We start from the raw sequence: 18697 nt of genomic DNA on the forward strand, positions 1-18697 counted from the left end.
GGATAATGATTTTTCACTGTAATCTTATTCAACTCTTGATAGTCGATGCACATCCTTTGCGATCCATCCTTCTTCTTCACGAAGAGGATCGAGGCTCCCCAAGGGGAACAACTAGGTCTAATGAATTCTTTCTCAAGAAGTTCCTGCAATTTTTCATGTAATTCCTTCATCTCGGGAGGGGCAAGTCGATAAGGTGCCTTGGCCACCGATGCATCACCCGGTACCAAGTCAATACGAAACTCTACATGTCGTTCGAGAGGTGTCCCTGGCAGGTCCTCAAGAAATACATCCAAAAACTCTCACACAATCGGTACATTAACTCCCAACTTCTTCTCTTCTTCCACCCGTATATCTACTACATATGCCAAGTACCCAATACTTCCATGCTGCAAGTACCTCCTTGCTCTCATTGCAGAACATATTGTCGGGCTTCTTCTATCTACGTCCCCCTGGACTAATAACACTCCCCCGCTTGGGGTCCTTACCCTAACTTTCTTGTGACGACAAAGTATCTCAACATAAAAAAAATCCATCCAATCCATCCCTACGATCACACACAACTCCTGCATTGCAATTGGAATCAGATCAATTGGAAATTTCTCACCCGAAACTTCCAAGGTGCAACCACGATAAACATCTACCATAGTCAGAGTCTTGTCCCCTACAACTTCAACTACTAAAGGATAACCTAGACGTCCAATAGTACGCCCAAGACGCTCGCTAAAGGTAAGAGACACAAACGAGTGAGTAGCCCCACTATCAAACATCACTAAGGCAGGCACCGAGTCGACTAGGAACATTCCTAATCATACAATTTATCAATATACAGATGGAAGGATATTAAACTAACACTGGTAAGTAAATTACTATAGAGAGAGTATACCTACCACCATGTTGGGTGTCGCCTGTGCCTCCTCGGCTGTCATCTGATAAACTCTGACACGCGTCACCTTAGGCCTCACGTGTCCTGTGTGTCCATCCGTAATATGCAAAGGAGCTGTCACAGGGGCCTTCACCACCCCACTTCGCCCATTGGACTTCAACTTAGGGCAATCAGTCTTGATATGGCCCGCTTGCCCACAGTTGTAACAAACCTTCAATCCAACAGGGCATTTTGTACTCTTGTGCCCTGGTTGCCCACACTTGTAACATTTAAACTCTTTCCCCAGACGTGTACTACCTCGTGCCCTAGAACTTCTACTATTCTGACCTGGATGCTGGTAAAAAATCTTTGGCCTTTTGGGCCATGAAGAAACTGGTACCACAACCTATGTTGCCTTCCTCTTCCGGTTTTGGGTCTCCAGCTCGAGCTCGCGCCTCCTGACTCCATCAATGAGGTCCGCTAGTGTCTTGTGCTTCGTGGTGGCCATGAACTCCCTGATTTCGGTACGAAGCATATCGGTGTACCTGGTGATCTTCATCTCTTCATTCCCTACGTACTGCGGGCAGAATAATGCCATCTCAGTGAACTTACGAGTCATCTCTATAACAGCCTCAGTCATCTGCTCGAGGTTCAGGAACTCCCGGCTAATCCTATCCACCTCCATGCTAGGCACATATTGTGATCGAAATCCAGTCACAAACTCATCCTAGGTAATAGCAGCAATCTGGTCATGATTGTTCCCTAAAGTCCACAAGGCCCACCAATCCTTTGCTCCATCACGTAACAAGTTCCAAACATAGCAAATCCTCAGGTTGTTAGGACAACCAATAGTAAGAAATGCACCCTCTACATCTGAGATCCAACACATACTGATGATCGGGTCTAATTCTCCTTTGAAATCTGGAGGATGGCAAGCTGAAAAATCCTTTTACTGGAACCCTCTCCTACGGGACTGTCCATCCCCGATAGTTGGAATGGCTGCAATCTTCTCATTCAACATGACTAAAAGCTCATCCTTAATCGTAGTGATGATCTCTGTAATTGTATCTGCTATCGCATAAGACACCTCTGTCGCAACTAGTTCCCGTATCTCGTCGTCACTCATGCTATTGCCTAACCCCAGGGCATCGCTTCTCGTATTCACCATTCTACAATCGAATGGATTACTTTAAGGTTAGTATAGTTATTAGCACAATAATCATAACAATATTATCACTCTCAGCTCCTTGGACTTCCCATGACTTCTCTCCACTCGAACATGGATCCTGTGCTTCAGATAGTAGGAGCTCTACTACTATCTTTCACACCTATGCATGTTCGTTTCGAGATCCATCCCGGTCTGTACAATTTTCTCCTTGTCATTAATTTCTATTACGTATACTCTCTACACTAGCAATTTAATTCTCCCCCTAGTGTAATAAAATCATTTTTCATTCCCTTACTCTAATTCACAAAGAAACTCCTCCAGCCCTGATGTGTCGTCTCGTGAAAGCACAATCATACACAATGTGAATCCAGATAGTCATTCGAATATCAAATTTCGCGCCAAAACGGTTGGACTCAAACAAGAGTTGCGCACTAGGCTAAATCAGGCATTCTAAGTCTATATAGCTCATATTGTATACAAGTTCAAGCATTCAGTTAACAACCTACAGTGCTAGCATAAATTCCACGTGGCATATAGTAGGCATTCAACATGGCATGAAAGTAATGGGCTATCTAGTGCACATACATTCTATGTCCTAGAAAGCAATAATTTACATCAAACAGTTAAATCCTTTTCCTTTAGCTTCGACTGACTGTACACTCTGGGTCCTCGATCCTTGTCACCAAACTTCCATTTTCTTAAAAAAAATTTTAAAGATAGTATCTCCAAGTCACAAACTTGAGTTCAAACACAACGAGATGTGTCTGATTCGCTCAAGTTGTGCTCTGATGCCAACTTATAATATCCCAAAATTTTCCATTTTATTTAAACTTTTCAAAACATTTATTTTTAAAAAAAAAAACATCAATCCATAATATAACTTAACCAATTTATGAAATTCAAATCCCCAATTTAGTAATTCCAAACATACTTTAGATAAACCCATTTGTTTGTAACTCAATTACAATAGAATAATAAAAGCCTTAAAATCCGTAATAACATTTATGACAGGGACCCAATCTTCAATTGTGTCAGTGTATAGTTAAGTCGAACCCTTACCCTTGTTGGGACATGATGTACCTGAAATAATAATTTAGAGAATAAAAGGGTAAGAATAAATCTTAGTGACTTCCAACACAACATAGCATTAGAAATATTACACCCTACTCCTACTCAGCATGCCACTAACAAAATATGCAAACATCCATATAATATATAAACATTAATATCATATATCTTGTGTCTATTTGGGAATAAATCCCAAACAACACCCAAATAAAGACTCGGTATTCAATCGTCGAGTCCAAGGACTTGGCATTTCCGCCTTCGGTCCCCCCTGACTTGGCATAATGGCCTTCGGTCAGTCGACTCGGTGTTCAGTCGTCGAGCCCCAACATATCGACTTGGTATTCTGCCTTCGAGCCCAAAAATATCATGCATATACATTCAACATAACAAATAAGTACATCAAACATAACTAATGCAACAAATATTACTTTAACTATCAACATATAGTTCCTAGTCTCACCCGACCTAACACTAGGCATATAATACTCTAAGATTATGAAGTGTGGAACTCACCTCAAGTAGTCAAACACCCTTCAAATAATCCAAACATCCCTTCACACCATGTTAACCTTCAACTTCCTAATAATGACCAAAAAGAGTTAAGTTATGGTACTTTGATATCTCAAAAGTATAATGGCTTGAGTGTTATTTTTTTTCCAGATTTATACATAGAAATTATACTCTTGTTCGGGACCTTTTTTACCCCCCTTAAACACCTTATTTTTCAAAACTGTTTTATATGCATTAATTACAGGTAATTAGCTTTAAAATTAGTATTCGCACACCTCTATACAAATTTTGACAATTTTTATAAAATTGCCTCCCAAAACAGTTCATTACGATCAGTCTGGGTAAATGGTTGATATCACCCTAGTTAGGGGCATTTCTGGTCTTTGGTCAAAACTAATGAAATATAGAGGACTCAAAACGAAACTTTGGCTTTTGGTTTCGACTAAAAAGGTTTTCGCATGATCGAGATATCATCTCTAAAAGATATGGACATATTAGGGTAAAATCCTGAAATCACAGCTTTGTCTTTTTAGGGTTCATTTGACCTCTTAACTCTTTAAGACCTATCCAATGAGGATTATAATCAGTAAAATGAGTTCATAACAGTAGATTACTTCATTGATATAGAATTCAATGAAAATCTCAAACCCATTTCTTGAGATTTCTTGCATAAAACATCAAAATAAGTATAATGCCCTCATGGGAAAAAACCAACTAGGGTATAAGTTTTGGGACCAAAACAACCCATGTCAGCACTTAGCCCTCAAAACACCTTGGAGCATCACTACCCACTGCCATGGTGGCAGTGGTGGCTGGCGGTGAGTGCCACCACCTTGGCGGTGGTGGTGGTGAAGATTTCATTTAAAGGTAGAAGAGTAAGGAAAATAAGATTGCATCACTTACTTGAGAATGATGAATGTTTCTCCATTGATGAAGATGTTGTAGCGCCCTTCCAACTTTCAATTTCGATGCTCCCTTCTTCTCCACTCCCGTTGTTTCTTTTCTCCTTTCTCACTCACGGTTACACAAAGAAAAACGGCACCCCTTCAACTTCAAAGGGTTAGGCCGAAATTTTGAGGCTTAATAGGCCTTTTGGACGTGATTATGGGCTGCCCTAAGTTGGTTTCCGATCAAGGGGGTCCAAGGCTTCAAAAACATAGAATTTGGCCCTTCAAGTTAGACATAATGGCTCCTCTAACCCCAAAAACAATTCCATTGCAGAATGGGTCCATAATTAGCCCTAATTACCACACCCTATTTTTTGTATATAGTTAAATATACCAGAAATAATAAATAAATTATAATAAATTTACGTACCATGAACCGGGGCGTTACAACCACATGATCCAAGAATTGGACTTCTCGGATCCAAAAATCGCATTTGGAGAACTTTGCGTATAGCTTCTCCCTCTTCAATACTTCCAACACTTCTCGTAGATGCTTACCATGCTCCTTCTGGCTTTTTGAGTAAATTAGAATGTCATCTATGAACACGATCACAAATTTATCGAGGAATGGTTTACAAACCTTGTTCATCAAATCCATGAATGTTGCTGGAGCATTGGTCAGTCCAGATGACATAACCAAGAACTCGTAGTGTCCATATCTTGTTCTGAATGTAGTCTTCTTAATATCCTGCTCTCTTACCTTCAGCTGATGATGTCCTGACCTAAAATTGATCTTTGAGAAATAGCTCGAACCTTGCAGCTGATCGAATAGGTCATCAATCCTTGGCAATGGATACTTGTTCTTCACCGTTGCCTTGTTCAGCTCTCGGTAGTCTATACACATTCTCATGCTTCTGTCCTTCTTCTTCTTGAATAACACTGGAGATCCCCAAGGTGATGAACCAGGTCAAATGAAATTGTTGTCCAACAACTCCTGAAGTTGTGTCATAAGATCCTTCATCTCCGTCAGTGCTAATTGGTATGGAGGTTTAGCTATTGGTGTTGTTCCTAGTAACAAGTCTATTCGAAACTCTACTTGTCTATCAGGCGGTAATCCGAGAAGATCTTCGGGAAAGACTTCCGTAAAATCACACACCACTGGTATACTTTGCACCTCCTTTTTCTCCTTCTTTGCATCGATGAAAAATACCAAGTATGATGTGCATCCTTTGGACAAACATTTCCTGGATTTCATCAGCGAGATGATTCCAGAATTCACTCTACATTTGTCCCCGTACACCATAAATGTCTCTTTTCCAGTTGGGTTTACTCTTACTATCTTTTTCCTGCGAAGTATCTCGGTATCATTGGTGTTAAGCCAATCCATCCCCAGAACCATGTCGAAACCATTCAACTCTATGGGTAACAGCTCTTCGTGGAATTCATTTCCGTTTAAGTCGATGACGATGTTCTTAATACGATCACTAACAGGTATGAACTTGCCACTAGCAACTTCCACAACTAGGGTATTATCAAGTTTTTCAACTGGTAATGCTAATTTCCCACCAAATTTATGCGATACAAAGGAGTAATTCGCTCCCGAATCAAATGGTATATTGGCAGGTAATCTATTTACAAGAAAGGTACCTAAAGAGACATCTGTTGCCTCCTTTGCAGCCTCAAGCATCATTTGGAAGGCTCTCACCATTGGCTTTGGTGGAATGTTGGGTCTTGCTACCTCTTTCTTCTTCGGGCAGTCCCTCGAGATGTGCCCTTCCTCGTTACACCCGTAACAGACTTTTTGGGTGAGGGTGCATTCATTGGCATAGTTCCCGAGCTTTCCACACTTAAAGCAAGTGACCCCTCCGTCACATTTTCCATGGTGTTTCTTCTTGTACTTGTCGCACCATTTGGCTTCACCTCCTCCAGACTTCTTCGTACCAGATTTTGAGAACATGCTCTTCTTGCTGAAATTTGACAACCCATCAAATTTCCATTTTTCACCAACCTCTGCTCTCTCTAGACCCTTCTCTCGTATCTGGGTCTGCACATTCTTAGCAGCCCAGATGGCGGCTTTCAGAGTGGTTGTTTGCTTGACCATTGGACCGAAGTCCATGTTGGATAAGGCGTCTAAGTCCATAACTTTATTTGATATATACTTGACCCGACCCGACATGGTCCATTTGGGTTGCACTTCACCCGAATGATTTATGGTTAAACCTTTGAGAATTGTATGTTTATGATTTTTTCATATATTATATGTTATAATATATTAATATGAAGTCATATTATTTAATTAGTATTGATCATAAATTAATTTAGAATTAATTTGGTGATAAAAAAGGTGACTAATTAAATATGGGCTCTTGTATTTATATAAGTGTGGGCTAATACTCATTTGGAATGGGCTTGGCATGCATGGGAGTCCATGGATAGTCCATGGAGCTTTGAACCCATGGATCCTTGGAAAGGAAGAGTCATGGGTATTAGGGTTTACATGAATGTAACCCTAATCCTCCACGCTATATAAAGGAGCTTGTGATGCTTGAAATGACACTAGTTGTGTGTGTAAAAGGTGGTGGCCGATTTCTATAAGCTACATACACTCTCATAAGGTTTTTCCAAGTTTGTTGTGATTTGTGATTTCCATTAGAGGCATCCACATTATTGGTGCTAGGCTCTCAAACTCCAAGGAATCAACTCACAACAAAAGGTAGGTAATTCTTCTAGCCATTATATTTAATGTTTCCCATGCCATGCTAGATAGGTTATGAACCTTGGAAAATCAAAGTTGCATGTATTCATAGTAAAACATAGATCCAAGGTTTTAGGGTTGCATGAACACCTTAGGAGTGTTAGATTGCTCAAACCTCAACAATGGTATCAGAGTCTAGGATTGTTTTCTTGAATACTTGATGCAAACTGTTGAAAAGTCGCAAAATTGAGTTGTCTGGGTAGTGGACTCACCGAGTCCATGAGGGGACTCGACGAGTCCAAGCACAAATTCATCCTACTCGTCGAGTAGGTTCGTGCACTCGACGAGTAGGAGACACAAAATGCAGTTTTTCGACTTTTGCTGTTGGAAATGGACTAGAAACATTACCCTAAATTGTGTTGATGTTTTAAAACCTGTTTTAGATGGTGTAATTGTTACTCTAATCCATTTACAATGGCTAATATCAAAATTCCATGTTTATATGTGTTCATATGTTCTTGAAATTTTGATATGAAGATTCATGTTCTTATGAGTTATTGTTAGATCATAGGAATTACTTGCTAAATTGTTTAATGATTAATTCTTGATCAATTATGTGTTTTAATGGAATCCATAATTTTTCCTCAAGTTATGGATTTCCAAAGGTCACCTCTTTTAATGAACATTTAAACACATAAGTTACATAAAAATGAAGAGTCTTCACTTTAAATTCCAACCCTTAGGATTTTAAAAGTTAAAATTCAACCCTTGTACTATTATAAGATTAATGGTTAATATTTATATATATGTATAATATCAAGTCGTTTTACTGTTAGTAGGCCTCATTCACGAAACTGGTCTATAAGGGGGGTATAAGGTTGTTGCCTATAAAATGACAGCTTAATGGGTGTCCACTCTCACCCACCACTTACTTGATCGGTGGAGGGTCGTTAGCCGAATGGGTAGGACAATGACTTTAATTCTCATTAAAAGTATAATGATTATTATAAAGTAACTAAATGTTTTAGTAATTCCCAATTTTAGTTACTTTAGGAAAATGTGAAAATGGTGCTAACTCATGAAATTCACACTTTGTACCTTACCAAGTCGTTGGTGGAGCGTGTGTGGTTAATCGGCAACCTAACTTAGATTAGTAAGGATAACAAAGGGTGACTTAATGTTTATCATAGATCGGTGGAGCGTATGTGGTTAACCGGCACATCGATTAGGTGATAATATTAAGGGTACCAAGTGAATTTGCATGGTTATCCACACCTTGTTTTGTGATCCTCGGCATCCCAGTCACAATACTTGAAGGGCACACTCGAGATTGAAACATGCCATTGAAAAGTTCAATGAATCTCAAAAGAATCTAGGAATTTCAAACCAATTATACCTAATAATTCATTTCGTTTTCATGGTGGAAATTGGTGAATCGTCATTCACCTAACTTCAAATATGTTATAGCTTAGATTACGACATCCCTCTTCTAAGTTATAATATATTGTGTTGGGTCATAGCCTTAATATTACATTTAGGTATCTTATTAAGGACTCTATATATCTAATCTAAACTTGTCTTTCTTCTTTTCAGATGTCTTCCAACAATGCTTCGGGTTCTAACCCTACTGGCTCCTTCTCTCTCATGAACCTTTATGGGAGAGTCATCTTCGATGGTTCCAACTTTATGGATTTGATCCGGAACATCAGGATGGTCACTCGTTACGAGGACAAGGAATATGTCCTCGATAAGGAGCTTAAGGATCTTGAGCCTATTGCAACTCCTGAGGAGGTCGTTGCATATGAGGCATATGAAAGAGATGCTACGAAAATGGCATGCATCATGATGGCCACTATGACAGCCGAACTCCTAATTTTGAGGTATTATCTTGTAATTTCTTAATCCACTCATACGACTATTAGATGACTTAATCATCAAAATTTCATGTTCGATTTTGGTAAACCTTTTTCTTCTGTTTACTTAATAAACTTGTTCAGCTGGAGGAGCCACTCACAGGGAATATGTGGACGTTAGAGGACTTCAAATCAATCCGATATTACTAGTAAATAGAGCTCTTAGAGGAATTCATTTTTGTCTTCTATTTGGAATGTTATAATTTATAAATCGCATTTTCTATGGTGCCACAAAGATTTTAACGGGGGTTAAGATTAGGATGACGGCGTTGAAACTATATATGGTGTGACTTTTATGTGCCCGACTTTGGCTTATAAACGGGTAATTTATGTATTTGATTATTTCTTGAAAACTTTTTAATTAATGATGTGTTTGGCAACTGGTAGGTTATGTTCATTTACAATCATTGTCCATTTGTTAAGCACTTGAAAAAGGACATTGTGAAGCTTACAAATTTCTATACAAAGGTAGGTTGCTAGCTTTTATATATATATATATATATATATATATATATATATATATATATATATATATATATATATATATATATATATATATATATATATATATATATATATATATATATATATATATATATATATATATATATATATATATTATTGTTACTTGTATTTGTGACTAAACAATGTTTTCTGCTATGCTACATAAAGGTCTCGGAGTAGTTGCAATATGATCAAACTCCGAAATTAGTCACCCACAGGTTCGACTCAACTTAAAAGTATTTCTAATAATGTAACTTCTTAATATCAAATTATCAATACTAAGAAAAACTCAAAAAACACAACGTATTTAACCATTTTATTGACTTAGCCACACATATGTAAGTAATCTTTTTTTTGTAAGTAATCCTGTTTTGTAATTTTCGTAGTTGTTTTAAACAAGTTGAACTAAAATTTATTTTGAGTTGAAGTGGTGTAATCTGTGAGAATTTATCATTGTTTGACGTAATTACTGAGTACACCAACTTATCTCTATCATGTTATTATTTTTATACTTTAATGCTATTACTTAGTGATCAATTAACTGAAATATTGGCAAACAATCTTTATGTGTCTACATAAGGAGTTTTTCTATTTGGTGGTTATGTTTGATTAAAATGAAGATATCATGTTTTCCAAGATACAAATTATGCAGAATTTTAGGCTTGTTTCAAATTGTTCTTGGAGTGTACAGATATTGTTGAAACAAGGTTATAAATTCTTATGAAGCTAGAAATTTTGAAAGAAATAACATAAAGTAAAGAATGGAAGTCAGTTTGAATCCTGGTGAAGAATGAAAAGTAAAGCAACAATATTCCTTTAGAATAAATTAACATTTTTTTTCTGCCAATGTTTTTATTTGATTTTTAACCATTCTCAGTTTTATTCTTAAAGAATAACTATAATTGTTAACCATTATTACTTATATTCTTTAATGTCATTTATGTATGTTCATACTTATATTTGTTAAGAATGAATGTAATTATTGATTTTAAGATATTAAAATTCTTTTCATATAAAATTTATATTAATTAAAAATTATTAATCTTGATAATATATGTTTATAGTATTCTGTCAGAATTTAATGTGTTTTCAAGATAATCATAAACACATTCTTTTAGAATGTCCGAATTAATATATTTATTATCTGAAAAATCAGATTTTTAAAGTTTAGAGAATTAATTATTCCTTAAAATTTGTAATTTTCTTTTTTAAATTTATATTAATTTACTAAAATACCTTATAAATTGAGTGGTGTGTTATAAAACTAGAATGTTGTGTAAATTCTAATAATATGTATTAAATTTATTGGTCCCAAATTAATTTATTTTGTTTACGTAGTATGTTGTTTTCGTTATTTGAAATATTAAATTTTATAATTTTTGTATTAATTAATAATATATATCACATACGTAAATTCTATTTAAAGGAAAAAAAGACTTTAAAGGAAAGAAAAAATAATTTTATATAAAACCTTATAAAATTTGGGGAAAAAGGAAAAAATGAATACTTAAGAAAAATGAAACTCTTTATAACTACACGTGTCCTATTAATGGAAAATTGAGCATTTTTGGAATTTGGATTTTAGACGCATTTAGGATAGAGTGTTCCAATAGAGTTTAAAAATAAAAACCCAAAAAAAAAGTTTGTTAAAAAGACATTTTAATTTTTCATTTAGACACCCTAATTGATTTTTAAGATTTTTTTATTGGTTGAATTTGTATTGTTTTTCCAATAAATAAATTATAAATAGTTTAGGATTGGTTGACTTTTAACAAATATGTTCATAGGTGTCTAAAGGATGTCAATTTAGCAACACCAAAAAAAAAAAAAAAACAGTATCTATGGTCAAAAGAGGCTATCATTTCTAAATAGGTTAAATGTTAGATTGGTATGTAGAGTAGGTTGGTGTGTATAAATAAAATCCATATATATATATATATATATATATATATATATATATATATATATATATATATATATATATATATATATATATATATATATATATATATAGGGTTAGGTTATTTTGTTTTCACTATCTATTGTGTGCATGTATGACTGATTCTAGACCAATCATTTTAGTTATTTTAAGAAAGTAATTAATGCATATTACATGTTGAAGATATAATAGGTATTAATTACATCTTCAACATTTAATAAGCATTAATTACTTTCTTAAAATAAATAAAATGATTGGTCCAGAATCAATCATACAGGCACACAATAGATAGTGAAAACATTTGAACCTAACTCTCTCTCTCTCTCTCTCTCTATATATATATATATATATATATATATATATATATATATATATATATATATATATAGAGAGAGAGAGAGAGAGAGAGAGAAAGAGCTAGGTTCAAATGTTTCTAGCAACTATTGTGTGCATGAATGCACCAATAGAAATTTAGGAATAATTAAATAAATAAAAATTGTTATAAGGGTAATTATGTAACTTTAGCATAATAATTAAAATAAAATCCCTTAATTCATGGAAATTACCATAAAAATCTCTTTGACCAATTATTTAACCCTAGTCTCTCATATGATACGTATTCTATTTCTGCCTCCTCCCAATTTCTTTTCTTATTGATGGATGAAGAAGAAGCCATGGATCAGAAGCTGCAAATCTGTTTCCCCATTCCGTTGACAAGATGAAGATGTTATTCTCGACGACTCCATCTCCAATCGAAGCTAGCTTCTATCTCAAATAGTTGGTCAAAGAGATTTCTACAATTTAATTTACCAGACTTGCAATTCCATTCCATAGAAAACAAGTTTTTTTCTTCGTTCTTCCAATTAGCCAATTTCTACAATTTCAACTTTTAGTTTTAGATTTTTATAATGGTGTTGAAATATATTGTTGTTCATATGAATTTGATGTTGATGGTTTTGAATTGGATTTTTTTTTTCATTCATGATTCATAGAAAATGTGGTGATTTAGGGAGCGTCCTTAAAGTGTATGATGAAATGCCAAAGAGAAATATGACAATTTCAGATTGTATTCATGGTTAGCGATGAAATGTTTATTGTTGTGCATCTCATCTCCTAAGGTAAACAAAATAAAAACAGTGAATTATGTTATTCTATCATACTTTAAATTTAGAATCACTCTCATTTTCTTTCAATATTGAAAGAGAAGGAATCATTTTTCGATTATGAAATAAAGTGTTGGAAATCACATAAGAATATTGTTGTAGAATAATTATTAGGTGTTTATTCTTATCTTCAATTTTTTCATTATGTAAGAATAATTATTTCATTCTTTAAGAATATTCTGTGGAGAGTATTATCATCTTGGAAATCACATATGAATGATTCTGCCAGAATTGTATTTCCGGTATAATCACATAAGAATAATTCTGCAAGGGTTGTATTGCAATTGGCTGATGTTTTAACATGATTTTTGTTTCTTATGTTTTTCAGATGTTTGAAGTTTTGCCAAGGGATCACTTACCATCCTCGAGTTTATCTCCTTTTTCAACTCCTATAAAATCATTCTCATGCAATACAATTCTGACAGAATGCAAATCTCACAAAATGTCAATCTCATAGAATGCTAGATATTTTGAAGTAGCTTAGAGGTCAAACATACACAAGACATCTAGGAACGAAACAATAAAGTGAATGAGGATTCTTTCAAGAATGTCGATATTTTTTTTTGCAAAAGCTTTCAAGAATGAATGTAATTTATGTTCATAGTTGTATTCTTTAAAAATGAACATGGTTGCAGAAATCGGGATTAATCGGCAATTAATCGTGGATTAATCGTTTGACATTCTCCAACCGTCGAGGATTAGGGCATTAATCGGAAATTTAGGATTAATCGGGTTTGGCGGGATTAATCGGCCTTGGCGGGATTAATCGGTCAACAAAAGTCAAAAAAGCCGAAAAAAGTCAAAAAAGTCGGAAAAAAGTCAAAAAAAGGTCAAAAAATTTTAAATTTTTTTTAAAAAAATTCAAAAAACCAACTTTCTTTTTTTACTCCAAAATTTTCAAATTTTCAAATATTATACCAAAGTGTTCATATTTTCGTATTTCCAAATTTCCAAATTACAATTTTTCTTATTTTCTAATTTTGAAGTACTTGTTTTTTCTTAAGATATATTAATTTTAATATTTTATTAATAATTTATAATCCCCGATAAATCCTCGATTAATCCTCGCCAAGACCGATTAATCCTTTAACACCAGTTAACCGTCGAGCTACCGTCAAACGATTTTTACAACCTTGAGAATGAATGTAATTATTTATTCTAAACTATTAAACTTCGTCTAATATAACATTTGTATTCATTAAAAATTATTGATCTTGATAATATGTGTTTATAATATTATGTTCATAGTTGTATACTATTCTCACAGAATTACAGAATATCATTCTAACAAAATGACATTCTAATAGAATAAAATCGTATATGCTTACAAATTACGTTTGAAATTGAATTAATTTGAAAAAAAAATCAGATTTTTTAAATCAAAATCATTTATTATCCCATAAATCTCGATTTTTCCTTTTTTAAATTTGTCTTAATTGACTAAAATGCCCTTATGCTGAAATTTGTGTGATTATATGGTACATGTTATCCTATTGTAATATCATAGACCCTTAGATCATGACCTTTGATTCTATTCCATCCGGTGGTCCAGATCTGTACATTCTGGCACACAATAGTTAGTAAAAAACAAAATAACCTAACCCTATATATATATATATATATATATATATATATATATATATATATATATATATATATATATGGGAAAAGAGAATATACATTACAGCCCTACCTAAGCTTAGGTACTAAACCTCTTGAAAATACATTGTTTTACTATATAAAGATTACGGTTAATGGATTCACGATTAATACTTCAAGATGTAAATTCAAGATCGACGCAATAAGGTTTAGGGTTTAGGGTTTATGTTTAGGTTTAGGGTTTAGGGTTTAGGGTTAGGGTTTAAGGATTAGGGTTTAGGGTTTAGGTTTACGATTTAGGATTAGGGTTTAGGGTTTAGGTTTAGGGTTTAGTAATGTTCACTTGGGTGAAGTAATAAACGATAATGGAGGAAAGAAAATAGAGATGGTAAAACGATAATGAAAGAAAGAAATGTTATGGAAGATGATAAATTTACCAAGTGAAACCAAACCGGGTATATTTAGCAAGTTAAAACGACATATTTTAGAGGTTTAGTACCTAAGCTTAGGTGGGGCTGTAATGTATATTCCCTATCTCCTATATATATATATATATATATATATATATATATATATATATATATATATATATATATATATATATATATATATATCATACAATTTTTCCATTTAATTCTTCTCGTAACATCATAACACTCCTTTCAATTATTCTTCGTGTCATCGTAACACTTGATTAAATTTTTACTATCTTACTGTGGACTGTAATAGCATTGTCGAAAATACCCGATACCCGAATTACCCGTCCGGTTTTTTCTGATATCGGGTAAATCGGGTCGGGTATTGGGTAATTTTTTTTGGTTAATCGGGTAACCCGATTTTTTTTGTAGGCCGGGTAAAGGGTACGTTTGTTGGGTTTCGGGTATACCCGAATTACCAGAATTATTAATTTTTTTTCGTAGAGCTTGTACTCTGTAGCAGGTATTTGATCACGGTTAAACTAACTATCATTATTGTAAAACATGAATCTCTTTTATTATGACAATATGACACTAGCAGTATTAAAAATAATTGTTTATATATTATCATGTTCATTAAAACTTAATTGTTTTCTAGCTTATAGTTTTTATTGCAACTAACAAACTCATTATCTTGACAAAATTTTAGAACATGACAAAACTTATGGCTACAATTATCTTAAACATTTTAAACTTTTAAACTAGATCTTTAAATATTTTGTTTTTTAACATCTTATTAGATTAGATTAAGTTGTTAAAAAATTATTTGATATCTCAGGTATTATTGACTAAAAAATCTTAATGTTCAAAGCTTGAGTAACTTTGTTTATGCCTCGTTTGTTTATATAAACAAGACTAATAAAGCACGACATATTTATTTCACTAAATTTATTTTCAGGTGAAATTAAAAAAAAAAATTATATATTTCGGGTAATACCGAATTACCCGAACCCGACCCGATACCCAAATTACCCAAATTTAATTTAGGTCAGATAGCAAATATTTTTTTCACATGAAAAACCTGAATTACTATAAACCTAAAAAAATTATCCCATCAACACCTTAGAATGTAGATACATAATGGCAAATAGGAAAATAAGTATTACCTTGGTTTGGTGATGAAGACAAGCGACCAACTCTCGTCTTTCACATTTTTAATAGGTAATCTAACCTAATGAAAATGACTATTACCCTAACCGTGTTTTCTTCTTTTATGTTTATTTTCAAAGTAAAAACATTATTTACCTTTACTTTCTATTATGGTGGTGTTTGATTTGTATTTTTAAAAGGCAAAAGTTTTTTTTGGAAAAGATAAAAGATGTTTGGTAGAAACATTTTAAAAATTATTTTTATATATTAGATAGAAAGAAAACTGACTTTTTGAAAAAGTTAGAAAAATCTGATTTTTTGTAACTTTTCTAAAAAGAACTTTTACCTCTAAAAAAGAAGCTAAACACCCCCTTTATATATAATTATAAACATTTAAATATAGATTAACAAACTTTTTTTTAAGATAATGTTATGTATAAAATTTATAAAATAATATGAAGTGGCATTTTATTTTGCCTTTTTTATTTGCAATAGTGTAAGAACTTTTTTAAAAGTTTTTTTAAGGAAAAAACTCTTGAAATTTTAAAAAGCTATTGGATAAACTTTCTTTTAAACAGTTTGTTCAATGATTTGTGTTAACTAACAAGTAACAAGATTTATGGTTATAAATTTTTTTTCGTAACGTAATATTAGTTAACTTATTACTTTCTTTTTTACATTTCCTTATATGATTGATATTGTTAAACAATAAAAAAGTAAAAAGTACTTTAAGAACTCTCCTGTAACGTGCATTTGTAATTAAGGAAAACTCGGATAGTAAATTTTGTTGTAAACTTATTTGGATATGTGTATAAAAGAAGCTTTCCAATCAAATTTATCGTTTTTTTTTTTAATATCTTTTTTTAATTTTACGTATACGGAAATAAGAATTTGCTTATATATAAATTCGAGTCTTACAAATACCACATTCAAGTATGTACATCTTTTCCATGGTGTTAGCTGCGATGAATCATTTTTTGTAGTAAACTAATGTTTTGGTGGGGATGTGACAACCAAATATTGATACAAAAGTAGACGTAGCTTTCCAACTAACTCTCTTTTTCGTTTTTGGTCATAATTAATGTTCGTAGTATAGAATTGCATCATCAGTCATCAAGCTTTTTATTTTACTTATGCTTTATTTTCATTAATTACTAATAACCCCCAAAACCCTTGCGTAAGAAAGACTTATACATACCAATTCAGTCCAAAAACCACAGTTAAATTTGATATATTGCTATTTGACGCTGATATAGTCTAACTCCTAATCTTTATTTTTGTATAAAATTTCTTGTTACATGTTATTTGTCGTTATAAATATTCGTAATATTGAAACTTGAGGTCAAATTTAGTTGACATGTCGATTCTATTATTGTAACACGAGTACTGATAATCATTTTTGGTTCTCAAGGGTCAAATTTAGTTGACTTTGAAAATCTTATCTAGTGAACTTATATCAAATTGAAGCAAACAAAGAACAAGATTATCATTAAAATACGACAAAAACACATCAAACTGATAAAAATTATTTACTCATCACACAGAGAGAGAGAGAGAGAGAGAGAGAGAGAGAGAGAGAGAGAGAGAGAGAGAGAGAGAGAGAGAGAGAGAGAGAGAGAGAGAGAGAGAGAGAGATTGCACTGCCTCTGTCCTGACTAGAGAACTTAAGAGAGAACGAAGTTGAACACCATCGAAACCAAACTGAAAACAACTGCAACAACCGGAGAAATGGCTGACGATGACGCCGGGACAGCACTGCCGGTGCTGGTTGCTGTTGGTGGGGTAGGAGTAGGTTTGGTGGTGGGAGAAGCACCTGTCGATGGTGTTGGGGAGGCACCACCACCGGTGACTGGCACCGAGACCTTCATGCCACCACTGCAGTGACCAGGAACACCGCAAATGAAGTAATGCGTACCGGTGGTGTTTAGGATGATGGTGGCGGGGCTGGAAGTGTAGGATGCAATTGAGTTTCCAACCGTGCATGTGCCATAGTCGTCGGAGCTCACTTCATCAACGGAGTGACTACTTCCATAATTAAACACTTGCATGACAAAGACAAATTAAAGCTTATTTATTTATATTATATTTATATTTATATTTATAATAATCATATGAAATTCATGGTGGAAGAGAGATGAGAATTACCAAGACTATCTCCAGGTTTGAATGTTTTGCCGGTGGTCCAAGTGGTATAATCGACACTGAGTGACCAACCAGCAGAGTCTCCAACAGTATAAACTTTGGCTAAACATGGCATAACACAACTCAAAAATAGTGTCAACATAACAACATCCGTTCTACGAATTCCCATTATGTATGTGTTAAGTGTGTGAGTGTGTTGGTGAGATAGAGAGGGGTTGTTTGATTATAATGGGAAGTGGGAGTGTTGAGGTTTTATAAGTGTTAAAAGGTAGAAAGATTGGAGACGGAGTTGGGTTTTATATGATAATTTAAAGGTTTATGAAATATGTAACTATTTTATTAAAATATGTCAATATAACACTATAAATTTTGCATAGTTCTGGCTGTTAAAAAAGTAGACAATAGATATTTAGGTTGATGATAGCAATTGCTTAAAAATCATTACCATAAATCTGTAATAAAATTATTTATAGTCTTTAAATTGTTCGTACACATTACCTTTTTTTCGTTAAAAAAGTCATGTTACTTGGCTTTTAACCTACCGGATCAATCAAACAAAGAAAGAAAATGTGAAATGATACAATGATACGACTTTGTGGAGCAATTAGTTGGATACGTGTGTTGTAGATAAAGAACCGATTTAATTGGATAGTGATTAAATTGTATACTCATTTTGCTTAAA

The 18697-nt window shown here is 33.6% G+C and overlaps 2 protein-coding genes across 2 annotated transcripts; both read right to left on the reverse strand.

Moving 5' to 3' along the window:
* Nucleotides 1-299: 299 nt before the first annotated feature.
* LOC111911673 (uncharacterized) lies at nucleotides 300-1502 on the reverse strand. The gene is made up of 3 exons (XM_023907428.1): nucleotides 1278-1502; nucleotides 884-1217; nucleotides 300-802 (listed from the first exon to the last, which is right to left on the reverse strand). Exons 1-3 carry the CDS (start codon nucleotides 1500-1502, stop codon nucleotides 300-302), a joined length of 1062 nt encoding a protein of 353 aa, XP_023763196.1.
* A 15832-nt stretch (nucleotides 1503-17334) lies between these two features.
* LOC111911682 (blue copper protein) lies at nucleotides 17335-18278 on the reverse strand. The gene is made up of 2 exons (XM_023907438.2): nucleotides 18019-18278; nucleotides 17335-17914 (listed from the first exon to the last, which is right to left on the reverse strand). Exons 1-2 carry the CDS (start codon nucleotides 18182-18184, stop codon nucleotides 17538-17540), a joined length of 543 nt encoding a protein of 180 aa, XP_023763206.1. The 5' UTR covers nucleotides 18185-18278; the 3' UTR covers nucleotides 17335-17537.
* Between the last annotated feature and the right edge of the window lie 419 nt (nucleotides 18279-18697).

The sequence above is a fragment of the Lactuca sativa genome, chromosome 9, assembly GCF_002870075.4.
Source record: "Lactuca sativa cultivar Salinas chromosome 9, Lsat_Salinas_v11, whole genome shotgun sequence".
In the NCBI taxonomy this organism is placed as follows: Eukaryota; Viridiplantae; Streptophyta; class Magnoliopsida; order Asterales; family Asteraceae; genus Lactuca; species Lactuca sativa.